Genomic DNA, 27,877 nt, shown 5'->3' on the forward strand with positions numbered 1-27,877 from the left:
CTTATTTTGATCATAAGACCCAACAATTACTGAACATCAAGTCTCCAGGTTTTCTTCAGAATATGTATGACACTGATTTACTACGACACTATGACACATTATGAGTCCACTAGTACTAGTGGTTCTCAAACGTTTTATTTTCCAAGGACCCCCCATAACTCTAAGAGGGTACAAATGGAACCAAATTTGGACTGTACGTGTCCATTTGGTTGATTTTAACACACAGACCTGTTATGGTCATTCAGGGCTAGCTCTTTTAAGTGTCTCTGCTAATATTATTGTCTACTCATTTTGTTTGTCCGTAGCAAAAATTGAATTTTGACAAAAGTTTCCACCACAAGCCATCATGGCGACGATGACCCCTGCTCACTCTCATTGGTGGGCTGTGGACAGTTAAGAAACCTGCCTAATGATGTCATGGTTAGAACAAACTCTTTTATTTATTTAAAATATTGTATTAATACAATATTAATAGTACAACAGCAAGGGCTTCTAATCCAGCATGCCCTAACTTGCAAGCAAGAGAAAGGCTGTATAGTTTCAATTAGTTTAGAATCACCATTGATGATGTCAGTTGGTAGACTGGGTTTCCAAACTGTCCACAGTCAGTCCACCAATGAGACACAACGTTGTGTAGAAGACAGAAATGGACGCTGGCATCTTGTAATGAGTGTTAGGGAGGACAGATTGATAAGGTCAGAAATGAGTGAAGTGCTTCTTTAAAGGAGTAGTTCACCCAAAGAATTACGTATTTTCTATCGATTGTATACTCCACGAAGCCTTGAATGCATGGACTTTTTTGTTTTTGATGCATTCCTAGGCCAATAATTTGGTATCCGTCGCCTACTGGCTAATGTATCTGGTAGGAAACACAAAGTAGACTCTTTGTCTGGAACCCGGTCATCAAATTATTGGCTTAGGAATGTGAAGAAAACAAAAACAATTCATGAATTCAAGGCTTCATATGGTGTGTAATTGATAGGAAATACGTAATTGTTGGGGTGAACTACTCCTTCAAGGTTTCAAAACATCAGTAATGGATCATCTTGGGGCCACAAATTGTGAATAGTTTTGAATTATTTATAGCCAGGTTTTAAATGTGTTGTAAAATAATGTATTACGTTTCCACTCTGTTCCACGAGAAAAAAAGAAAGAAAGAAAAAAAAAAGTAAATATTTCCGGGTCTAATACACCTTCGGGCAGTGGCTCTCCAACCTTTTTATGCCGGGACCCCCCAAAATAATCATATTTGAACTTGACAAGCACTTGGAATGTAGGAGCTGAGGCATTACATTTAGTTTGACTCTGTTCCACAGATAAGAATTGTGCTGCGAGGCATTGTGAGCTTGTAGATCGGCTATTTTCACAATTGTATTGCCTCTTTCTTATATTATTTCACAATTTTGCCAATGTTTGATCAGTTTTTATAGCAGGCTATAGCTTGTGATTACTTTTGATGAAGTAGCTAATGGTCTTCTTCTTTTTTTTAAAAGTCCTTAAATTGTCACTTCACTGTCATCTGGGGACCCCCCCCAAAAAAAAATCATGTGGGGACCCCCCTGGGGGGTCCCAACCCAAAGGTTGAGAACCACTGCCTTAGGGATACCTGATGTACTGTACGTTCAAGACTTCTGTACTTGACTTGATGCCATGCATGATTTATATTTTTATTTTTGGTTATGAATTAATTTCTTCGACTGATTAATGTCATTTACTTTTGGATATGTGTGCTTAAATGGTTTGTATTGAATGGTTGAATGCAATATGACAAATGAGTTAATGTTTTATGTTTTTATTTTATTTTTTATTTTTTTACCCCACATATAAAACAATCATATTCTCCGTTATGGTTCATTTGTTTATTCCCCTGTTAAAAGATGATCTATGTACAGTAAAGATAATCTATGTACAGTTAAGTAGGCCTACCCACATCAACACCACTACAATTGTTTATTCCCATTTTTTTTTCTTTTCAAATTTTATGGTGTAGTTTGAATTTATAGTGCTCTGATTGTGCAAATTTGCTTTTGAATAAAATAATCAAATGTAATGTTTGTGTGTTTCACTCAGGTCATCTGTTAGAAAGTACAACAATTAATGGATAGATACATTACTACATATTTAATTCAGTTCTCAACTGGACAAATTAACTCCTACACTGATGAATAATGTTTATAACATATTTAAAACCAAAGTAAATGCAAACAACTAACTGATTAGTCATTGTTCAATGATTAATACACTTTGATTGATTCATTGATTGATTGACTGGTAAGTAGGTGGGTACTAGAGAGATGGATTCCTAGCAGGATTTTTTTTTCTTCTTTTAAATAGTTCACAACAACAAGCTCACAACTGCCATCTTAGCTATTTTTGGGAAATGTTTGAATATGTAGCCTATGAATATTTTTCAACATGGAAACGATTATGCAACATAATTTGAATTTGCTCTATCCTAATTGTGACAGCATGAGATATTCCCCCAAAAGGGCATTGGAACATTTACATTTCAAGGACCCCCCATAATGCTAACTACCGATCAATCGGCAATGGATCGGATCGGGCCGATCAAAGCGTGATCGGCGATAATCGGTGGTTTAGATCAAAAGGTAAATTCGACGATCCGATCGGTGCATCCGATCAACCAGCCGTTCAGTATGCCCACTTGAGGCAATTTTGGGGTATTGATTTCCACAGTGCTGAAGGAATAATTAGTTACTGCTATGATAATAAATACATAGTAATGCTGGTAAATAACTATAAGGCAAATATATAAATTAATTCATGAGTGAATTAATTAATTAATGTTAAAACATTAACATTTAGAAAATATAAATAATATATAAATAATAACTTGATCGGATCGGTGATTGATCGGTATCGGGTGATCAAACTTTTGTGATCGGTGCTCGGTGATCGGTTCCAAAAAACATGATCGGACCATCCCTAATGCTAACAGTAGCCTCTACAAATGTATACTGGAACCACACTGAGATTATTAATAATAATAATTCATGGGTTTCAAATGTAATCCTATCACGGCAATGTTTAGGACCAACACAGATGTTTGAATTTGTCTGATTGTTCTACACCATACATGGGCAACTGGCGGCCCGGGGGATAATAAAGGTATCTATCTATCTATCTATGAACGTGGCCTGCAGGTTGATAACACAATACTGATATATTATTTATTTCAGCTGTGTCAATTCCAAACGCAAACATGACCCGCTTTAGTTCCTTCAGTCTAGTTCCTTCAGTCTATCTACAAGCTCAAAACTTGAGCTTGTAGATTGGCTATTTTTGCTTTTTTGTATGAGATACTAGAATGACAAAGTAGCCAGCAATTATGCATTGTGGCCCTCTGGAGTGAAGGTGGAAATATAGTGGCCCTCTATCAAAGTTGCCCATCCCTGTTCCAAACCAATCAGGACACCTGTGTTGGTCCTCAACTTGGCCATGAATAGAAATGTGGAATTATGGGAAATTGCAAGTGTGGTTGCACTGACGCGAGTCGCGAGGAATCCACTGGGAAATGAATTCTGTTTTACCATTTATATTACATATTGTGATGTCAAGTAAAGCATGACCAAACCTGTTTGATTGTGCATGATACTGTCCAATCAGAAAGGTTCATTCAAAGTTAATTGAATGCAATGGAAGATGGGGTTATTATGGTTTTATAGAAAATATCCATTGAACTCAATGGACTTCTGGGATTACAGAAAAGTTAAATGAAAGCAGGTTTACTTTAGGTGACAAAGGTTTACAGAAAACATGAGACATATAATCTGGCTGCCAGTGGAGTAAAGTAACTAAGTACTTTTACTTAAGTACTGTACTTAAGTACAGTTTTGAGGTATTTGTACTTTACTTGAATATTTCCAATTTACAATACTTTCACTTTTACTCCACTACATCAGCGATCCAGATATTGTACTTTTACTCCACTACATTTATTTGAAAATCAAGTTACTTGTTACTTTGCTGATATAAATTATAATATGTTGAAACATACATAAACCACTTTAGCCCTATTTTATACCTTGGGCTATTTGAAAATAGCCGATCTACAAGCTCACAATGCGTCGCATTGCGACGCGTTGTGAGCTTGTAGATCGGCTATTTTCAAACATTTTGTACTTTTACTTTCAGTGCATTTTGATGCCAATACTTTTGTACTTTTACTCAAGTACATTTTGGATTCTGGACTTCTACTTGTAACAGAGTACTTCTACAATGCAGTATTGATACTTTTACTTAAGTGGAAAATGTGAGTACTTTTTCCACCACTGCTGGCTGCCTATAGCAACCACACTAATAATGTAAAACAGACCATTTCAACTCCTGAAGTGAACTCGATTCAGCTATTCTTCACACGTAAGTGAACCCTCCCCCATCTGAAGCAAACCGTACTCAGGGTTCTCACCACTTTGGAAGTAGGCACATGCGCACTTAAGCCAGTTTTCCATACCAGTTTTTAGCCCGAGACATCAAAGGGGGGCTTGAGCCCCTGCCCTTTTAAAAACTGCATTCATGGGCTGGAGAGGGCACTTTTTACTATGGTGAAAGAAATATCCTCTTACCAAGCCATACCTGAAGGCAGCATCAACTCTTCTGAACTTAAATGTAGCATCTTATGTGGAATTGCCCTCTCTGTGTAGAAATCCACGCTGTACGCCACATCTCCAGTATTCACTTGATTATGCTTAGTTCAGTGTGGTATCAAGCAACGAAAATAGCCGACCTCCAAGCTCACAACACGTCGCAGCACGACACGCTATTTTCGATAATTTCTCCAAAATGCCCTTTTAAAAATGTCAGCCCCTGCCTCTCTAACATTCTCTGCACGTCCTCCTGATCATGAACACAAAGCGCTCCAGGTTCACCTCATCCTTTGCCATTGTATGTCAGCCCTCTGGGCTTGCCTTATAGACAAATCGCCCGCTGTGCCAAACCTAACAAATGGACTACAGTGAGGACAGAAAGAGGACTGATGAGGTGCAATTATATTATTATGGTATATTGGTTAGTAGTGAATACATTTGCTAGTTTGAGTGCTGAGAACCATTTGTAGATGAGGTCAGAAAGTAGGGAGTGTAGCATGGAAGGTCACAGCTGGCAGCCAGTCAGTGCCTCCTTGTTTTATGACTGTGAGAAAGAGATATGTTCTTGGAGTTTAATGAGCTCAGGAGAGAGAAGATATAGAGATGTTTTTGTTTTAGCAAATTAATAATGAACTGTGAGACTTGTCTGTCGTTGGTGAAGGATGTATGTGTATGTTGTGTGACTGTTACAGCGCTGTAAATAAATGTTTACTATTATCTTTTAACATCGTTTCTGAGTCAAGGTTTTGCTGATCTTTTGAGAGTTTCAATTCCGCTATGCGAGTACATAAATTAAGTAGGATTTCTACGTCAGGAGTCTGAGGCCCCATCAGAGCTGAAGTTCACCAGGTGTAGTAAAGATCCTCCCCACCACCACGGAGAGCGGCCTTGTGGCTAGAATGTGTCTGCCCTGACATTGGGAGGTCAAGGTTCAATCCCTGGCCGGTCATACCAAAGATGATAAAAATGGAACCCAGTGGCTCCCTGCTTGGCACTCGGCATCGAGGGTAGGATTCGGGGTAGGTCTCGGGGAAATACTATCATCGTGTCCAGTTTCATTTTTGAACCAAAATAGTCCCTTACAGTTCTACAACTGGATGATTTCACAGTGTGGATTGGGGTCCTAGAGATAAAAATGTTTCTTAAATGGGGGTCTGTGGCTGCTTGTCAACACTGACTAACTGCACCAGCAAGTGTAAGGAATAATGCTTATCAAACTGGGGATCCTTGAAATGAAAAAGCCTTGAGAATCACTGGACCTCTCCCCCAAACAGTGGTTGTCAGTTGTGAAGGGGATTAGGGCTGGAATCACTAAGGAGGGAGAAACATTTTAATGAAAAAATATTTTAAGGAAATTTGTATTTGTGATCACACTTTGAAAGTGATCAGATGTATGAGCTCAGAGCTCAAGTATATCTGAAGAACTGATTTGGCCCCATAATACTCCATAAAAAACATGACCAAAAAAACACAAAAGGAAAACAAGAACTAAAATGGGGTAAGAAAAAATATAAAATAAAAGAAGCCCTGGGTCTTGAATGGGGTAAAAAAAAAACAATAACAAAAATGGAAAAATCCAGAAATTCCAAAGGCATTCAGCTTTTCATTTCATTACCCTCTTCGCGCGCTTCAGGATATTGTACTTTCTCAGATTATTCTTCCAGTCTTCAAAGATGGCCGTGCTTGTGTCTTTGGTGATGTCCGAGTACTGTCTCGCGTAACTCAGCCTGGGGTCATTGGGGTCTATCAGATTATGCGGCAGGGACATGAGGCCAATCTCCTGGCTCTCTGTATCTGTGGGCGCATACTGGTCAACTGTGGACGCATAATGGTCAACTGGGGGCGCAAACTGGTCAAACTTATATCCTCTCTTTGGCTCGTAGCAAAGTCGTTCTGCCTCGTTCCTATTTTTCTGCACATTCTCCTGTCTCACGATCTCCATGTGGCCGCCCTTCCTCAGAAATGCGGGCTTCTGGTCGCGGTAGACGACTCGTTCCGTCAGGTCTGGCCCCTTCTTTTCCAACAGTTCCTCTCGCTTCTGGCGCCTGTCTCGGTCCTTCTCGCGCGTTGCGGCCAGCAGCTTCTCGAAGACCCCCTCCTGTATCCTCCCCGCCTCCCTGGCGTTCTGATGCTCGAGCTCCTTCCACAACTTCTCGATTTCCTGAGAGGTCGGCTTCTTCTTCCTTTGCGCCTCCTTCTCCAGCTTCCTCCTCAGATCCTCCTTCTTCAGTTCCTCCTTCTCCAGTTGGTCCTTGGCGTACGCCGCCGCCCTCACCAGGGTGTCTCTCCTGTTGGTGGGGAGGTCGGGCGGAGCCCTCAGGTTCTGTCTGTTCTGCTGTTTCGCTTGCTCCTTCATGGCTTGCTCCCAAAGGTGATGCTCCCATAGTCGTTCGATCTCCTGCGCCACTTTGGTGTCCTCTAGCTTTTTCCTCCGAAGCAGCCGTTGCTTCAGTTCAATCTGCGCCTCCCGCTGTTTCTCCACCTCCGACAGCAGGAGGGCGCTGTGTAACCTCCGGACACGTTCGGTCTGAGCAAATTGCTGGGCCTTGGCCCTTGTGAGAGGATCGGTGGCCACCTGAGGCATGTCTGTAACGGTGTGTTATTCCTTACACGTTGCTGGTGCCGTTAGTCAGTGTGATGGAACGGCAGCAAGCGGTCATCTATTTAGAGCTTTTGTACGTGACGTCACCGACATGGAGCACGTGACGTCATCAGCATGGAGCGTGTGATGTTCACCGTTTGGCCTTATGCCTTTCAAAAGATGACATAGGATAGGATAGACCAGTGATTCTCCTTGAGGGGGTCACATAATCGTTAAATGTCCGAAAACACACATTAACATGAATCCAATATGTAGTTTGTGTTGGGGGGGAGGGTTCTGCTTCATCTCTCTCTCAGCAAAGGGGTCCTTGACCTCAAAAACGTTGAAAAACCCCTGCATTAAAGACACACACACTCTCACTTAAATTACCACTCAGGATTTACTGTAGACAGCAGGCTGGACAACATTATTAGTACAGTAGTATGTAACGTTGTAATGAGCTGGGGTTATAACTAGGGATGCACTATATTGACATTTTCTCTGATACCCGATTAGCTGTTGGTCTATAACGCTTTGAATGGTTTAAGGCCAAAATACATTTCTGATCTAGTGCGATATATCATGAACCATCCAGATCTCTCAGGTAATGCGGGAAAGATTTGCTACCAAAAATAACGTGTGGGAAGCAGCATTCAGTTTTGATGCACCACATTAACAAACTCACAGAAAACCACAGGTCTGCTGCCACTCTTATTTATTTTAGAACACAACTAAACCTTAAAACTGCCGTGCTGCCTTAGCCTGATTTCAGACTCGGCACTGGAGCTTGAGTCTGACATTGTCTCCATTGTAAGCGATTTCTCAAATTTGTTCAAGGCTTGAACGGGTCCCTGATTTGCTTGTCTCGTTAGACCCACTCCCTCCTACAACGTTTATTGTTTCATTGGCCTGGGACTGCCTGATACCGAAGAAACTTTAGGTTCATTACACAACGCCAGACCAAGAGTAGCAGTCCGGTCAGGGAGTGGGCTGGTCTATGGGCTGGAGCCAGGCAAGTGCTGCCTCTGGGCGACTGATTTTCCCCCTTGCGATAATAAAGTTAGTTAGTTATCTATCTATCTATCTATCTATCTATCTATCTATCTATCTATCTATCTATCTATAATTGTATTTTAATGTAAAATATGTTTAACTTGTTGACCCTTTTAAAGCTTCTCCAGAAAACACTGATTGAACCTGCAGCCGCGATAATCTCCAAACGCTTTCTCAACTTCACATTCAAACCTAAATGTATAAAATAAAATGTCGACTAAAACCGATATATTATTTTGATATTGATTTGATACCGAAATAGCATTTCTAAGGCTGATATTACCGTTACCGATATGATGACCCGTTAATCGTGCATCCCTATTCATATCAGGTTATAACAGGTTGTTCAGGATGTGTTCCACAGCATCAGGGAAGCTATCACAGGTCAGGTAAGGTGCGGGTGTGATTTTATTCTCATCTCCTGCTCTGTATTTACCTGTGGGAATAGAAACAACAACATTCGAATCAGTCATGTCAGTAGTAGTAGAATTAGCAGTAGTAATAGTAGTTATAGCGGTAAGAGTTAAAACTACTAGTAGTAATAGTAGGCATTAAAAGATTGATAGTTTGACCACTTCAATGCTCTAATCTCTAATCACAATGCGACACATTGAGAGTTGTACGTCAGCTATTTTCGCAGCACAACATGCTTCCATAGAAGACATGCTGCTGGCTTGAAATCACTGAAATCAGTGGCGACTCAGAACTTTAATCCATCAGATCAGGGCATTCGAGCGTGTTAATAAACGCTGCATGCAAGCACTACAATCATGATATCCACACTGTGTTTGAGCGCCACAGATTCTATTTAAATATTTTACCAAACTCACCAGTTTTAACTAAAATACCCAGCATTCCTGTCAGCTGAGCTCCTCCCACATCATCTCTGGCGTCCTATGAGGAGACAAAAGATCAAATCACATGAAAAAATGCATAGGCCAGCGGTTGGCCAGTGTGGTTCTCAACCTTTTCTGGGTCAGGGCTCACTTGAAAATACAGGTGCATGTGGCCGGCCTACCCATCTGTCCACTTAACGTGCCAGCCATGTTAAGTGGTCAGATGGGTCCATGATTGGATCAGTGGTGATTGGATCAATGGAACTACCGTTGTATAGTTCCTATTTATCGGTATCACATTGAAAACACATTTTTCGAGTTTTTAAACATTGTTTTTATTTTATTTTATATATATATATATATATATATATATATATATATATTAATTTTATATTATCAATATTTTGGGGGCCCATGCCACTTGCAATATCGCTGGTGGAAATCACTGGCATAGGATAACATCTTTACTGTGTGTTAATCTCACTGTTTGTTTAGAGACAGGGTCACAGGGAGGGAGAGGGAGACAGGGGGAGAGACAGTGAGATGGGGAGGGAGGGGGAGAGGGCGATAGAGCCTATTTCATCCATGCAACAACCTCAGCCAGATGATGACATGGCACAAAGCACCACTAAATACTTACATCTCCTATCATGGCTGCCTCTTCAGGGCTGCATCCTAGTTCAGATAGAGCCTGCATAGTAGAGAACAAAATACATCAAACAGGAACACGCAACCTTTCACCACACCATTCAAATAAAGTCATCACTCCAACAGCCGTGAGCTTCTCTGTTTTAAAAATGTGTCAGGGGCCATGGCCACAACGCGAAACAATATTAGACATAGTACGGGATTCATCGTCAGATGGACAAAATGAAACAATTTTAAGATATACTGTATTGATACATAGAAACCCAGTCACGTTCAAACCTAGCATCTTCTTGCTGATGTAAAGTCAGCATTGTACACCATACTGTATACCTGCTCTAGATGAAGATTGGATCACATTTCAGGACTAATTTATCACAGAAATGCAGGCAGTTTAAAGACCCTATGTACTTAATTGACCGGCATCCCCTAAGGGTCTATACAAGGTCAGCTACTTTCTTTTTGTTCTATACCAAATCTCTTTGCCAAAAATAGCTGATTGGCACGTTGGGAGCTTGTACAGTAGCTATTTTCTCTGAATGTTCATCTCCAGAAAAGTGACACTATGTTTCATGTGGTTAAAATGGTTGAGAAAGTTGTCAAAACAGTACATTTTTATCTGCGTAAAGAAAGAAACTGTACATTGTAACCTGTATAAAGAAACTATAGATTGTAACCTGTTACAGTGTAGCCTCCTCCTAGCACCTTTCTTTTTATATTTTGTGTACTGTCTTTCTTCTTTTTTTGCATTGCCTTGACATGTTGTGCTAAATAAATCAAATCAAATCAAACCAAGGCTTGTTCAGATGTTCTAACTTTTTTCCTAACTGTGTGAAGAAGGCTTGTTTAGGTTTTCATCCTAACCTTTGTGAAGAAGGCTCGTTCAGCATCTCATTCTAACCTGTGTGAAGAAGGCTTGTTCAGGTTTGCCCACCACTGTGGCCTTGCAGTCTGCAGCGTACTCCAGTGCGGTGACGAACGGCCCCGGGCCCAGAGCCAGGCCGTCCTGACGTTTGTAATATCGAGCTTTATGGATGGCGATGAGAGGAGCGCCGTCCAGGACCAACCTGAACACATCACACTGTGGTTATCATACACGTTGCTTTCATACTGTCTCTCCTACACTCTCTGCCTCTCAGCCTCCCTACTGTCTGTCTCTCCTACACTAGCCTCGGAAACCCAGGCTTCATTTGGTGATCGGAAGAAAATGAAGCCTGGGCGATCGCGTTATGATCACTAAGTATTGTCCTGCTGCACTAATCAATGACTGTAGAGTGTGAGCTGTGTTAACAGTGACAAGTGTTCATGTTAACAGTGTTATCAACCTGAACGCTGTGTTGAGGGTTTGGTAGTTGAAGTGTTCAGGAGCCAGTCCAATCACTACAGCATTGGGATCTGAGGTGTCAATACCTGCACACACACACACACACACACACACACACACACACACACACACACACACACACACACACACACCGCGTCTATGTTTGTTTTTTGTGAAATAATACATTTTATAATTTAAAAGTCTGTATGGGTGGGTTTTATAAACATTCAACCAAATGAAAAGCATTAACAAAGGCTTGTGTGACCAAATAATAACTACATTGGATCCATATTGGAACACAGGTTATTTCTTCCATCTACTGAAAAGTAATGGTTTTGGAAGTATGTCTTCTGTAAATGCAGTACCCGTGAAGTCCTCCAGGGCGCGCTGCTCCACCAGCAGCAGAGGTCTGTGTTGCTGCTGTTCCACCAGCCTCCTGGCAGCAGTCAGAGACGTGAAGATCTCATGCTCCTGCAAGGTCACAGGTCACCAGACCACCACAATGTCAAGGACCCCCACATTAACTGTGTGTGTTTGGCCCACAGACCCCCGTCAGTATATTTCTTTTGCCGCGAGGGACCCCCGCCATATAGGATTTGGGTTGTTAAATTGTTTAAAAAATATTCCACATTTTATCAAATTCTTTTCGAGGTGTTTTTGAAAATATCCACAAGCTCACAACGCGTCACTTTCCCCGATTATATATCTATGTCTTCTAAATCCTTCTAAGGTTTTAGAAAAACGCATGTTTCTATGTCAGTGGTTCTCAAACTTTTTCAAGTCAAGGACCCCTTGAAATTATATGTATTTGGCCGCCGACCCCCATCTCGAAATATTATGTATCGGGGACCCCCCCAGAAGCAAATATTTGAGTTACAATGTTCGCTTTAAAAAAGATAGATTTAAAGAAAGAAAAATAGCAGATCTACAAGCTCGCAGCTGTGAGCTTGTATATCTGCTATTTAAAGCATAAAATAATGCTTAAAGTAGTTAAAGTGATTTTGCTGGGTTAAAGTGGGTACAGTGATTACAGTGTTACATTAACCCCTCCAGGACCCCCGGACCCCACTTGGCGAACCACTGCATCAGTCCCACAGAACCCCCATTTGATATTATTTATTTATTTTCGTCTGGGACCCCCAATCTACACTGTAAGATCCTCAGTGTTAATTTTACTCTTACGGGTCCATTTGGTTACATGTACACTATACACTCTCAGAGTTACGGAAAGCGTAAAGGAGGTCCATGTGGATCCTAACAATGGCGTCAGTGGCTTTCACCTGGAGGTCAAAGTTGAGTCGCGTCAGCCTCTCCAGAAGATGCCTCTTACATTCCTTGGTGGTGTTGGTCACGAACTTCACCGCTACGGACGCCTTTCGTAACCTGGCAACAGCGAGAGTAAAAATGTTATGACTTTCGAGACTTTTATAATGCCTAAGAAAAACTAGTTTTGAAAGACAAGAAAAAGACTACTACTGCATCAAAAGTAATCAACAAACTATACAATATTTGTGTATATGTATGGGTTCGTCTGGTACAGGAATATAAACAAATGTCTAAATGAATGTCTAAATTCACATAACGAATAACTGAGTAAGTATTTTTGGGCTCCTACAGCATATCTCCATATACAGTACATGGATCTCCACATGGGTAACTGGTCCCATATACATGTGCATCACTGCCCAGATAGCCAAGAATTGGCGCTTGTCGCCCTGAGGCGTCGCATGAGTTGATCGGGCTGATTTTTTTAGACCGAACCGAGACGTGGGCACTGCACAACTGCTGTGACTCAATCGCTGCACAGTGCACACTCATCCTGCAAGTTTCAGCGTCCTCTGGAAGGTGGCCGATCTGCAAGCTCACAACGCGGCATGGAGACGCGGATGCGAGCTGCTGTGAGCTTGTAGATCGGCCACTTTTGGCACGCAACACTGTGTGATGAGGAAGGGTTAGCCACGGATGGCTTGACTCCGGGAGGTGAAAACAGGAGGAATTTACACCCGGTCTGTGTCACTCCGTGTGTAATCTGGGTTCCCAGAAGCATCTCATTTTCGCCACTAGGGGGGCGCGGGGGGAGTGCACTCCGTGTAACAAACATGTACCTGTCCTTCTGTATGTCTCTGCTACTGTACACTGTCTCTCTGTCTCTCCTACACTGTCTGTCTCTCAGCTTTCCGCATAATAACAAGCTGTTATCACAAGTCTTACTAGTAAAGTAGTAAATATGACTTAACTGTACTGTAATTATTGATGCATTATCTTTAAATATAACTTTAAATATAATTAAAGTTGTTTTACTACTTCATATACTGCTGAGGCCTAATGTATTTGGTGGTTAACGTATCTACAAAGTCGCTAGAGTAGAGATATCAAATAAAATCATCAAAATGTAATGGAGTAGAAGTTAAAGTAGCAAAAAATGGGAAATACTCAAGTAACTAAAATTGCATTTAAGTATATTACTCAAGTACATGTACTTAGATAGTTTCTACCACTTGGGTGTCGTCTTTTACAAAGACCTTTCCATGGTCAGGCCTAATCTTACAATAAATGCGAGAAGTCTCTGTGTGCGATCGTGCGTGTGTGCGGCCTGCGTGCGTGCATGTAATCCGCGTATCTCGAGAACCGTTCGTCCCACCGGCGTCAGATTCAGCACGTGAGCTTCTAGTGTCTGATAATAGAAATGGAAAGTTGGCTGGAAGGAGACAAATTAAACCATAATCACTTCCAGATAACAATCACAGTACAGAATACAACTGACATCCTGAGGGAAAAACAATCTTTCCCTCTTCTGATCTGAAGGACACTTGTGTAACTTCTTTTATTAACCCAATTTGGCGAGAACCCCTTTAGTTGATTTTACCCTTCAGGACGGGAACCCCTTTTGGGGTTCTTGTTGCTATGTCCAGTATAATAGCAGCATGTGTCAAAGGTCATGTCTCACCTAGATACAGGAGAATATGACACAATTTTTTACCTGAAGGTCAAGATCCATTTTATCTCCTGAGCAAGCAGGTCAATGGTAAAAACTTCACTGGGTTCAAATCGCGGGGTTTGATTGATTTATTGACTGATTGAAGACTTTATTAGAAGTTTGCATAGGACAGTTTCATGGTACAAGGACAACTAAAAGGAGATCCTAGTAAGCGTTTCTGCTTATTTTCACAGGAAACCATTGAAGTATCTCATATAACATTGAATGACAGACGGATAGAACACAATACTATGCAGTAGATATTGTCAGAAAAAAAAGAAAACTAAATAACAGTGCAAAAAAGGATATATACAGTAGATATTTACAAAGAAGGGTCAGGGGGAGGGTAAGGCTGGGCTAGGTTTGTTTTTACAAGTTATGAGCGGCTGCCGCCTGTAAGTGGTTTTTCAGGGCAATTTAGGATGTTAGGGATTCACACCTTAACATTTTTAAAGTATTTTGTCAGGTACATGGGTATCTTAGTGGAGTACTGTAGTGTATCTTGTACACCAGGCCCATTGCAAGATGCTGTACTCTGTCATCTACTCTGAGCCACCTCACTCTTAACTGGTGAGTAGCGGTGAGGTGAGTCTGATAGGGAAGGTTAAGCAGGACCCTAATTAATTTGTTTTGGGCTGTTTGGAGCTTTGTTTTAAGGCTTTTGGGGCGTCACCATACCATACGTGGACTCCGTTGTCATAGAGGGGCTGAATTATTGCACCAGCCATGGCATGTGTTGAAATTGACCATCGGGCGATCCTCTGCAGGAAACAAGTTCGTTGGTTGTTTTTTTTTTTTTTTTTTTTTAATTACCTTTCAAGTCATCTTTTCGCTGGAAAGATTAGCTTCAAGGATACATCTTAGTAGAAATTTCGTTTTTCACATGTTATGACCTTGTCACCCACTAAACTGTAATGAGTCATTGGCAGCCTACAGAAGTAAAGAGTTTACTGGAATTCTTTCCACACATACTGTTGTTGTGCCTGCTAGCACAATGGGGGGGCGTGTTTCTTCCTAGAATTGTTCTTCTTGTCTAGTGTGTTTTGAATGATTGAATATTTTTAAGGCAGAAATGTAAAACAGCACAAGTACAGTCAATACACTTAGTCTAAAAGGATTACACCAAACATGTCCTTGCGGTCTTGTTTCCATTGGGGTCATAGGAATTCAATTCATCAACATATAAAAAAGTAGCATCAAAATCATTGAATATCATCACAAATATAAAACGCTATATGTACAGTAGAAAAGGGGGGGGGGGGGGGGGGGAGTAAGGGAGAAGTGATAACTACCTCCCCCTTTGGGCTCCTGAAAGGTGAATTTTTAGGGCTGTTTTGAAGGAAGCCAGTGAACTATTTTTACAGTCTGCCAGTCTGCCAGTCAGAGGAGTTTTCAGGACACACACACACACACACACACACACACACACACACACACACACACACACACACACACACACACACACACACACACACACACACACACACACACACACACACAGGCACACAGGCACACCGTCTGCATTTTAGATTCGGCATTAGCATATTTTGTGTACTCTGTATTATGGAGAATTAACACAAAGTGACCGCAAGGAAAGTCAATATAAGCTGAATTTGAAAATAAGCTCCCAAACAACACATTATTGATTAAAAAAATCAAACGCTTGATGATGAAGGAAAACACTGTCGGTTGTCTGCCTGTGCTTTGTTATAATTCCATATAATTCCAGTATAATTGTTGCGACCGTAGGGAGCATTAGTATGGAAACCTGCAGAAAAGATCTGTCATGCTTGATTCCCCGAATTGCATCTTTCTAGTTATTATTATCAGGGTGGAGGGTCCCCAGTTCAAATACCATTATGTTGGGGGGTCAGGGCTGGAAAAGGTTGAGAAGCACAGATCCTACCTGTTGAGGGCGTCCTGTGCACCCGGTACAGCCGTGTCCTCTATATGCAGAGTCCCACTCAGGTCAATGAGGACGGCCTTCAGTGTGCGTCTGCCTGCCATACTGACAGCTCTTTCATAAACAGAAAATACATTTTCAGGTAGGTTCAAATAAAAAATTATCTGGAGGGAGAGTACCAATTCATCAGCTTCATTTTTATAGTGTTCCAGCTCCAATCGTGTCTGCTCAATTCTTCTGTGTCACAATGTTCCACAATGTTCCAATGTTCCACTTTTTTATTATTTTATTTTTCTTTACAGATTATACTGTTTTTCTAGATAGATATTAATTTGCATTTGTTATATTGCTGTTGATGTACTGACATTTGTTTATTATTGTGATATTTGATCTGCTTATTGTAAGTCGCTTTGGATTAAAAGCGTCTGCTAAATGCCTAAACTGTAAACTGTAATGTTGTTTTTGACAGCAAATTTTGATTTAGTTTTAGTCATTGTCTTTTGAATAAAATGTAATTTAGTTTTAGTCAGAATTTAGTCACCTGAAAAGTTTTAGTTTTAGTCAAATTTTAGTCGACTAAATATCATACGATTTTTGGCGACTAAATCTACAATATTGATTTAGTCAACTGAAATGCATTTCGGCAGGCCTTGATGGCATCGTAGTGACTGATTTTACACTTGGTTGCATGCTGAAAATAGCTGATCTACAAGCTCACGCAACGCGTTGTGAGCTTGTAGATCTGCTATTTTCAGCACGCAACACCCGAGAGCAACCAAACATAAAATTACTCTCTTCATCACTAGTCCCTCCCTAACGTTTTCGTCTAGTTTTTATTTTGTTGACGAAATTGTCAATATATTTAGTATTGGTTTTAGTCATCGCAGCTTATTTTTCATTTAGTTTTTATTTCGTTTTCGTCAGTGAAAAAAAACGCAGTCGACAAACATTTTTCGTCATAGTTTTAGTTGACAAAATCAACACTGCTGTGTCATCACTTATATTTGGACTGCAATCTGTTTCCTGACGGAGCTCTCCATCCTGATTGGATAAAATTGGTATCCCGACCTACATATTAAAGACCTGGAGGGACACATTGCTGAACTCACTCACTATAGCCTCTTTTCCACTGACATGGCCCAACACCACACCACTCCACACCGCCCACTTGTGCCAGGTTTTCCACAACAAGGACCTGGGTAGAGTGGTGTGAATGTGGTTCTAAACGTGGTACTAAAAAGTATCCAATCTAGAGTAGGTCTGATCTAGGCCAAACTGGGCCAAACACTTCATAATGACTGATCACTCACTGACTTTTCATTTAGAGCACCAGGATATAGTTGTAATACATGTTATAACAACTATTATAATCTATTATAGTGTATTATAGTTATCATAGTAATACCTTAATACTTTATATACTTTTTTATATAATCACAGTTATAAGAAAATCACGTACCCTGCCTTTAATTGTGCTTGTTACTTATGTTTTGCATGTCATCATCCTCCCTGTTGTTGTCTAATGTATTTCTCAGCCTTCCTATTGTCTGTCTGCACTTCTCTATGATTCCTGCACTTCAGCTGATTGGTTCAAGCCAATTGCTTTATTTTTGTCTTCTTATTTTATTATTGACATGTTTTATTTTAATATTGTGAAGCACTTTCTGACTGATGTCTGTGAAAGGTGCTCTACAAATGTACTTAGAGCTTTCCAAGTAACTGTCTGTGACTCTCTTCTCTTCCACTGTCTACCTATCAGCTGTCCTACAGTACTTGTATTTGTCTCTCCTACACTGTCTCCCTCTCAGCTTTCCTAGTAATCACATTTCCCATTCGTTATTAATAATGAAATCATATTTGTTCTATGATGGAACTGGATTTCTATTTCTATTCTTTCTTTTCTGTCATGTTGAGATAATTGAGAACAAATCCCTCACATTTTCTCCACTAAGCTGCTCTTAGTAACACAATATCTGTACATCTACATTTTACACTGCAATGCATTACATATTCATAAAGCATTATATTAATTCATCTCACATCCATAAAGCATGATATTAACCTTCACAAGAACACTTCCATCTGCTACTCCCTGCTTCTGCTGCTGCTCTGTCTGTTTGTTTACGTTTGTCTTCTTCTCTGCTGGAGAAATTCAAGAGACTCAATGCTGCTCCCTGGAGGTTGGAAGGGAGAAAATACATGAAAGAAAGAAAGAAAGAAAGAAAGAAAGAAAGAAAGAAAGAAAGAAGGGTGCTTTAGTGAGAGAAAAGAAAGAATCTATTAACCTAATCCATAAATATGGTGTTTTTTAACCAACTACTGTGGAAAACCAATGTCTCTATATGCTAATGGACTATTCAGACATTTTAGTAAATTCATACAACAATAAACACAGTACTATTATGCATTGCAATAATAACATCATAAAACAGTCGGAAATCAGAACAAAACTATGGTATTTACAGTAAAAATGGTGAGGGGGGAGGTAAGGATAGACTTTGTCTTTTCTACCATTTTCGACATGCTTTCATATATCATACTGTAGCATATCATATCACAGGCCTATCATATTATACTGTGCAACAGACATCATTCCTATGTGAACAAGACCAGTCAGAACAACTGATTAAAAGAAAGATGATTCTGTTACTGATTTTAATGCTGTATTAAAGGATTTAGCTGGAACCCCCTCAAGAACCACCGAACAAGGCAAGTTCCCATCAAAGATGCTGAACACATGTTGGAACTTGGCCTTCCACTTGCAAGTTGCAACTATACTTTCCCTAGTCTGAACGTATACAGCCTCCAGGATGTTTATGTCTTTGCCAGTGGCAGTGACTGTGAAGCCTAATTTTCTCACACATGGTGAGGACACAAATGAACAGAGATTAGATTGAACTCTGGCAATATAAAAGGCATTTAGGAGACACTATTATCCAGAGAGTGACTCACAATAAGCAAGGTAATCCCATGCATGCAGTAGTATGCAGAGTGACAGTGTTCCATATGATGATGTTGACATTGTCACATTAAGCCCCTGTAGCAACTTTTTCAGCAATATCAACCAGCAACGACCAGAGGCGTCAATTGGGTATGGCCATCATATAAAGGGGAAAAACATACAATGTACTTCCTAAAATAAATTCATGCCTGTTGATAAGGTACGGCAACATGATTGGTGTCTTGCACGCGTGAAGGCACAAAAAGATTAATCCAATGATGCTGCCATTGGCCATATACCCAATTGACGCCTCTGGTCGCTACATGTATCGAGTCTCCAAATGTCAATGTACATAAGGGTCTCACAAGTTCACATCTTGATGCACGTTGAGCTTGTTAATCTGCAATACACACAGGTCTTAACTCAACTGCTTACACTACATGAAAATGTGGGTCTTTTTTCTGGGGAGGAGGGGGGGACACTGAGTAGGATGTGTATCAATGGAAGCAGAGGACACATAGGCCTACTGCCTGTCATTTATCATTCAGTGGAGTGTACAAATGACTTTTTTTTGGAATACTGTTTATTTTTTAATAGATAACAAACTAATTTATTCTCCCTTTGGACAGATTCACTCTTGTAACCGTATCCATTTTAGAATTTATAAGTCTCTTTTTATTTATTACAGCTGAAGGAGATCTACTCTGATAAGCTCTCTGACAGGTTCCAACAGCTATAGCTCCTAACGGGGACGGTCCCTTATTCCGAAACACCGCTATTCCGACGGACCCCTATTCTGAAAAAAATAAATAAAATAGAAACACACCTCTATTCCGAATATAGGACTCTCTCCCCTTCGCTCATCCCCCCCCCCCCCCTCTCAACCCCCCCTCACCCCTCGCGCTCATTAGAAACACCCATCACCCATTCCCTCCCTCAATGATTTGTATAGGACTGTCTCTCCCCTTGCGCTCATTCCGTGCACCCTCTCTCTCTCTCTCTCTCTCGCCCGCTCCCCCGCTCTCTCTCTGTCTCTCTCTCATTTCAGTTTGCGATGCACGCCATGCATGTAAAGCCATGGGAATTAAGGAATGCACGCACGGTCATCAATCAACCCATAAACAAACATGATACAATTGATTTAAGTACACCACCTAAGTCTTTTAAACTCTTCCAAAGTTGCATAACGTGCGCATGGATCATGGATGCACTGTGTCACCACTCGACATTGAGTACTGAGTAGCCTTTTTAATTCATTGCTCATCTATCAACCTTATGAAACAATTGCGCAGACCCACGCAATTGTCAAGACATGGTAGGCCTATTGTATTGTTGGCATGAAACATGATTGTGAAAGCATTGTGCCACATGCAGACACAGCCTGCGCGATTATAGTCCAATGAATTCCCTTATGCAAGATTGAAGCTGTTTTCTTTTTTTTTTTTTGCCTACTTTTCATTCAATTCGTTTTCAGTCCCATGCAATGCAGTAGGCCTAATACTTTAACTGTTGCTATTGGCTGTTTGTGCACCTGCTTGTAATGTATGCATTACAATTATTATGTCCGGTATTTTTTTTTTCAGATGTCCGGTATTTTTTAATCATGCCAACGGTGACCGGCAGTTTAAAATCCTAGCGCGAAGTCTGATATAATGGAATTCATGCTCATATAAATGCCTACTTCTGCTGCTGACTTGACATGACAGTGAAATTAGAATCATTTAGGAGAGAGAAAGGCCTTCTTCTGAATGTGTGAGTGGCTTATTGGAGGGCTTTAGGCCTATCTTTGATGCGGGCATCTGATGGTTAGACCTGTATACATTTCAACATATATTGTTATATTAAGTTGTAATCACAAGATTGATACAGAAGTAGAGAGAGAGAGAGAGAGAGAGAGAGAGAGAGAGAGAGAGACTTCGGAAGCAGAACGGACTGCGCCTAAACACTGTTCGAACGGTGTGAACGGACTATAGGGACTCATGGACTAAATATTAAATAATAGCCTAAATAATAGGTTATTCGGAATAGCGGGGTCTTATATAAAAATTGGAACCACCGCTATTACGAATAATGGAAGTCAACGTTCGAAATAGGGGTGCGCCGGAATAGCGGTGTGTAACCCTCCCTAACATTCTCTGCATGCGCAGAGAATGTTAGGGAGGCAGGGGCTGACATTTTCTAAAAGGGCCTTTTAGTGAAAATATCAAAAATAGCAGACCTCCAAGGCCAAGCTGAGCTTGGAGGTCGGCTATTTTTGGTACCACACTAAACTAAGCATAATCAAGTCAATACTGGAGATGTGGTGTACAGCATGGATTTCTACACAGAGAGGGCAATTCTTTCAACATAAGATGCTGCATTCAAGTTCAGGAGAGTTTGGACAAGACAATTCTCTTGAATGCCGCCTTCAGGTATGGCATGGAAAGGGGGAATTTGTATTTCTTTCACCATAGTAAAAACTGCATTCATTGTCTGGAGAGATGGATAAAAGGGCTTTGATGTCTAGCCTATGTGTGTGCACATGCCTGCTCCCATCCACCCCAGCTCATGCGGTCGGTGGGAAGAAAAACATGAGGGTGTTTTGAGGCAGGCATTCCGGTTAATTGCGAAATCATTGTGAAATCCAACTCTCTCTCTGTCGTTTGAGTTTGGTCTTTTATCTATGCTCCCAAATCTTGGAAGGGAGAAAATAGCCTACAAGCAAGAAAGAAAGGGGGACATTTTCAGAACAGGGGGACCAAATTAGGCCAAATTAGGAGGTCCTTAGCACAAAACGTTTGACGACTACTGATTTAGAAGTATAAACAGTATGTAATTTAGACAGTAATAATCTGGACCAACCAGCATGCCGGACAAAATAATACTAAACATTTTCTTGATTTGGCGTCCCAGATAATCTCATCAAATGGGGCTCCGTTGCTCTCACAAACCTTAATGTTTAAATGATTTTAATTCACACAAACAGAAATGACCAGAATGCAACCGAACTCCATTGAATGTGTGAGTCAGTTTAATCAGTTGTGTACTGTAAGCAATTTTTAATGTTGCAATGTATGCACTGTGGATGAGCTATAAGAAAAAACTAATGGCTGGAGTGCTCTCATAGTCAAGATATCAGAGAGGCATCCGTACTAGATGGTTCTCACAAGCAAGCTCACATCTTGTTGCGCTTTCATTTTGATTTGAGCTATTCCCCATCACCTGCCTAAACTAATGTATTTCATGGGGGGTGAGGGGTGTGAGCAAAGGACACATGCCCGTTAGTTCAATAATTTTATTTATCATTCTGTGAAGACTTCATGGTATATATATATATATATGAATATTGTTTATTTTTTAATATTTCTTCTCTCCTACCAGAGACAGAGTTACTCTTGTATACAGTTTAGAATGGCATCTTTGCCCCACACGTCGGTTTTATTTATTATAGCTATGAAGGAGATCTACTCTGAACTGCTCGCCACAGCCACGTGACGTCACCCGCCCTCTCTCGTGTTCAGTCCTGCACATCTAACATGAACCTCCCATCCATCCACCCACGCTCATTTCATCTGAACACAGCTGCTGTCCCATGGGCTGGATTAACATTTTTGGTCCGCCCAATATTGTTTCCATCTAGCAACTTCCCCTACATACTTAGGCCTATGGGAGGAGTTACTTGTGAAAAGTGTCATATTAGTTGGATGTAACTTCCAAGTTCCACCCCTTTAGTTTCCATCTGGAACAGAGAGCTGACAAAACATCTAATAAGACAGATATGCCACTGACATTAAGCACTGTTAATATTGTTTACTGGCTGTCTGGTTGTATTATTTTAAAATCATTAGGAACGTTGTTAAAAAGATGAAGGCGAGCCTTAGGGCTCTGTGGTTGGTGGGGCTGTTGGCAGTGGCTGGAATCAGCATGGCATCAGGTAGGTGATGACTGAACTTCAACTAGAACTCTTAACCCAAACTAAATACATCCATGTGTACAGAAATATACCGGTATATTGCTGTGAAATGAATGTTATTAAACTATTTAACTAAATACAATGGGAGTGCGTGCGCGCGTGCGTGTGTCAATTTGTAACAGAGAGGACCTTGGTTACTTATTTTTGCAAATAATGTAACCTTTATTTATTGAAGTATATTTCCACAGCATATTATTGGTACTTTATTAGTTTGCACAGTTGTAATTCTATTGTTTATGGAATACATTTGTGTCCGGAACATTTTCTGTTTTCTGTCCATCTGAACTGGCCACTCAGCTAATTAGTTCCACTTGTAGAGACAAACCCGTTTGGTCATGAGGTGCAGATGCAATGTGGGTAATACTACTGTATGATGGAGTGTAATAGAGAGAGACTATAGGTGCAATATGTTTGACAAGTGCAATATATGTATGGTTTTATTGTTAAGTTTTGATTGAATGCTTAATAGTTATAGTTCAGTATGATTGGGCTGATAGCAGAGGGGGGAGGGTGTGATGTGCTTTTGTGATTACTAATTTATGTTGTAGTGTGAAGAAGGAATTATTATATAAATTGTGTAGTTCATGGAGACTTTTAATACGTGTTACGGTTATTTAAGTACTGTATTTACTGTATGTTCATGTACCGGTATTTATGGCAGTGGTTCTGAATTTAATTTTTGGCTCAGGGCACCCCTGTAATTTTTTTTTTTTTTATCAACGGCACCCCTGAATTACATTGTTGTTACTTTACAGTACCTTACATTTATGTAAAATATGTCAATCTTTCCCCTAAGATATGTTACAAGGAATCATTATAGGACAGATCACTTTCAAATTTGGCGTTTAACCGCTTGAACCCCAATATTCTGGGGGGAACGTTCACCAAAAAAAGACGATCTAAAAGCTCGTGACACGTCACATTGTGTGCTGTAGATCTGCTATTTTTGGTGAAGAGACTTGGTGTACTGTAGGCTGAAAAAGAACGCACTGGTAGGCTACAGTGCAACACGATCCATTTTACTAAGTATAAGTGGTTTTTAATTGAAGTGATATTGATAAATGCCAAAGTATTCTGGCACCCCTGGACTGGTGTCACACCCTAGGGTGCCCTAGGGTGCAATGGCATGCACCCACTTTGAGAAACCCTGATTTAGGGTATGCTGAAATACACCCCTTAATGGTACAGTCCAGACTGTCTGTGCGGTGAGTGGAACATCATGCGTTGTGCTGCGCTTGGCAGTTTTACCCTGGTTGTCTGTGAATAAATGCAGCATATGGTTACACCATTCCAAGGCCTCTGCACTGATTCCACTTGCTAACTTCAGGCCAAGCTGGACTGATCAGTGTGACACTTAATGCACACTATTAGTACAAGTACCTTGCCTGGCGGTGCCAGCCTCAATCACACACTTCGTTACCGCCAGGAGGTGGTGTTGTGCGGTCTGGTTTATTAACCAGGCTAACAAGTACCCCCACCTGCAGTAGTTCCAATAGGTCTCATGGTGGCGCTAAGATGCCACTTCACATATTGGCCCATAACTCTTGAACTGTAGGTCATACAATCTGTTTTTTAACCTGGAACTATTGGACCGTAATGAAACTCCACACATGTAGCTTGAGCTCTATTTTTTATTTGTATTTTTTCACTGTGTGTTCAGCTGCTTTACTTTACTTTTTCTGTCATGTATTTTATTGCAGGTGATGCTGGTTGAAAACAAACACAGATAGGCCTAAAGGCTTTCATTTGTTATTATTTGAATACAACTGTTCATGCAACTAAGTGTCTTGTCCCTTCATTCCACAGGTTTGTGCAAATGTATTGGTCTAGGAATCAGCTCGATGCATCCAAGTCTCTTTAGATACAGGATATATGAAGCAACTCGAAGCTGTCCACGCAGGGAGATCATGTGAGTATAATATTCTAAACAGCAGCATAAGTCATTTTCCTGCGAGGTGACAATGTTACATGCTGTCCATCACTGATATTATATTATTCGTCTCCAGTGTGACAACAGCTAATGGCCAGACATGCGTGAATCCAGTGTCAAACTTGTGGATGTTCATCTCTAATATCAGAAGAACAGGTAAGGCTAGAAAAGGTGCATAGAGTGCATGTCTGCCAGTCTGGGTTGCCTAGCCAGGGCTGTGTTATTTGGGGGTGCAGCTGTCAGGATGAAGAAGCTGGGACAATAGTATTTCTGTGACATAAAGGCTACAGTGAAACATTAAGCATTTTTTGCTGTCCCATGGCCACAAACATGAACAGTTGCGCCGTCTTTTCTTACAAACTCCATTTCCCCTCTGAGCAATTCCTTGTGTCCTCCTGACGGCTGAACCCCACAACTGACACAGTCCTGGGTAGGCTAGCAGGCCTGGTGGAGATCTGTGCTCTGAGGAGCACACTTTTCTAGCAGAAATCAAGTTGCTTAAATATTTTATAATATTTGGATATCACCAATTTCTAATATGGTTAGATTGTAATGAAAATAATGGATTTTACAATTCTGTCAATCTATTCTCCCCAGCAAAATGAGTTAATATAGCACCAAAAATCTGTTTTAACCTAGCCTACTACATAAGTTGTTTGGAAGTAGAGAATGTACAAGTTCACACTCACGGTGCAACGCATTGTGAGCTAGTAGATCTGATATATATTTTTTAAATGTAGATTTATTTTTTATTTAACAAAAGGAACATTTTGATAACCCAAAATGTGTATGGATTTTACTGGCTCATGATGTTTTCAGATGAGGATCTGCACCAAAATACAATAATTTGTGGTTCCATGATATGAAAAACATTGAGAACCACTGTATAGACAAAAGGCTTGCAATTGCTCTAATGGTTTTAATTCTGGGGATAATTTCGTTTATTTGTCTGCTAATGGTTTACGTAGAAAAAACTAAACGCGTAGTGCATTCGGCACATCACAATTGACCCGTGTTCGGGGGGGGGGGGGGGGGGGGGGGGGAGTGTGAATTAATTATCACTGCAAGTAATCCTACGGCTGGCACGGCATCTGTCAGCTCTCACTGGTAGGTGAGGATACAACAGCAGTGACAACACAGAAATGTGTGTGGGGAGGAATCAATTGGCACAACGACTAAATTGTGGAGAAAAAGCAGTAAAGAGAAAAAAAGAAAAGAAAAGAAAAATGCATTAAAACACAGATAAAGCATTTAATATTTAATTATTTCAATGCAACTGTGCATTCTTGCAAGCGTCTTGTCCATTCATTCCACAGGTCCATTTGGTAACTGCAAATGTCGAGAGGGAATCAACGTCATGGACTTACATCTCATCAAGGATTACCAGATACAAGAAGAGTCTCGATACTGCCCAAGCAGGGAGATCCAGTAAGTAGAATGTTCTGAACTGCATCATAAGTCATATTCCTGTAAGTGTTAATTTTATGAATTGTCCATCCCTTGTGTTATTTTCCATCTCCAGTGTGACAACAACTGATGGCAGGAAGCCATGTGTGAATCCAGTGTCAACGTTGGGAAATTTTCTTTATCAATTCAAAAGAACAGGTAAGACTAGAAAAGGCTGCTTGGTGAAGCACATATCTCCACCAGGCTGGGTTGTGGGGAGCAGCCGTCAGGAAGAAGCTGAGGCAGTAAAATGTCTATGACAGACAGAGCAACGTTTCACATGTGCGAGCGTGTACGTGTCCATGTGACAGCTTATACTGTATAACCTTTTAACAAAATGTGTTCAAAACTCATGCAAATCGGTAGACATTATCTCAGAAGTCATATGATGGTTCAAATCGTCCATGATGAAGTGTGGCCTGGCAGCATGCTATTGCAGGGAGCTTGAGCTCTATTCTTATATGACTTTTACTCTCTAATCATTTTATTGTTCTGTTATTTGCTGTCACTTATTTGTTTGCAGTTAATGTTGGTTAAAAAAACACAGATAATGGCTTTTATCTGATATTATTTGAACGCAACTGTTCATTCAACAAAGTGTCTTGTCCCTTCATTCCACAGGTCAACCTGTAACCTGCAAATGTTCAGGTACAGAACTCAACTCCATGCATCCAAGACTCATTAAGAATTACCAGATACATGAGGCGACATTATTCTGTAAACACAGGGAGATCATGTGAGTAGAATGTTCTAAACAGCAGCCTAAGTTACATTCCTGTGGGTTGTCGTTCATTTTGCTGTCCATCACACATTTTATATTATTTGTCTCCAGTGTGACAACAGCTATTGGCCAGAGATGCGTGAATCCAGAGTCAAACTTGGGAAAGTTCATCTATAATATCAGAAGAACAGGTAAGACTAGAAAAGGTGCATAGAGCGCATATCTCTGCCAAGCTGGGCTGCCTAGCCAGGGCTGTGTAAGTCGGGCCGCAGCCGTCAGGATGTGAAGAAGCTGGGGCAATAGCATTTCTGTGACATAAAGGACTACAGTGAAATATTTCGCATTGTTGGTGCTCCCATGGCCACAAACATGAACAGTTGCACCATCTGTCATACAAACTCTATTTCCACACTCAGCAATTCCTTGTGTCCTGACGGCTGAACCTTACGACTGACACAGTCCTGGGTAGGCTAGCAGGCCTGGTGGAGATATTTGCTCTGTGTCCTCAGGGGTCCTTGACATGAAATCGTTTGAGAACGACTGTTATAGACAAAAGGCATGTTCTAATGGTTTACTTTAATTTGTTTTAAGTTGAAAAAATGAAATGCTTGGTGCATCCAGCTCTCACTGACAGGTGAGTCAGTAGGATACAACAACAGTGACAACACAGAAGTGTGTGTGGGAAGGAATTAATTGCCATAACAAATAAATTGGGGAGACAAAGGGGTTAAGAGAAAGAAAGAAAAGAAAAGAAAAATGCATTTAAAAACACAGAGAAAGCATTTAATATTTAATTATTTCAATGCAACTGTGCATTCTTGTAAGTGTCTTGCCCCTTCATTACACAGGTCATAATGGTAACTGCATATGTCCAGATCAAGGAATCAATGACATGGATTTACGTCTCATCAAGGATTACCAGATACAAGAAGAGTCTCGATACTGCCCAAGCAGGGAGATC

General features: G+C 40.7%; 1 protein-coding gene across 1 annotated transcript; it reads right to left on the bottom strand.

Annotated features, from left to right (window-relative positions):
- Window positions 1-7,725: 7,725 nt before the first annotated feature.
- hdhd2 (haloacid dehalogenase-like hydrolase domain containing 2) lies at window positions 7,726-18,001 on the bottom strand. Its single transcript, XM_080742510.1, has 9 exons — window positions 17,989-18,001; window positions 15,930-16,038; window positions 12,327-12,429; window positions 11,412-11,517; window positions 11,048-11,132; window positions 10,624-10,789; window positions 9,718-9,768; window positions 9,072-9,135; window positions 7,726-8,677 (listed from the first exon to the last, which is right to left on the bottom strand). Exons 2-9 carry the CDS (start codon window positions 16,028-16,030, stop codon window positions 8,574-8,576), a joined length of 780 nt encoding a protein of 259 aa, XP_080598636.1. The 5' UTR covers window positions 16,031-16,038; window positions 17,989-18,001; the 3' UTR covers window positions 7,726-8,573.
- Window positions 18,002-27,877: the final 9,876 nt, after the last annotated feature.

Source organism: Nannobrachium achirus, assembly GCF_963921795.1.
Source record: "Nannobrachium achirus genome assembly, chromosome: 15".
NCBI classification, from domain to species: Eukaryota; Metazoa; Chordata; class Actinopteri; order Myctophiformes; family Myctophidae; genus Nannobrachium; species Nannobrachium achirus.

Excerpts from the sequence above, each read along its gene's own strand:
- hdhd2 (XM_080742510.1), bottom strand. The coding sequence starts at position 16,030 with ATGGCAGGCAGACGCACACTGAAGGCCGTCCTCATTGACCTGAGTGGG. Across the intron at positions 9,136-9,717 it reads AGGCAGCCATGATAGGAGAT|GACGCCAGAGATGATGTGGG; the intron begins GTAAGTATTTAG and ends GTCTCCTCATAG. Across the intron at positions 8,678-9,071 it reads GGGTATTTTAGTTAAAACTG|GTAAATACAGAGCAGGAGAT; the intron begins GTGAGTTTGGTA and ends CTATTCCCACAG.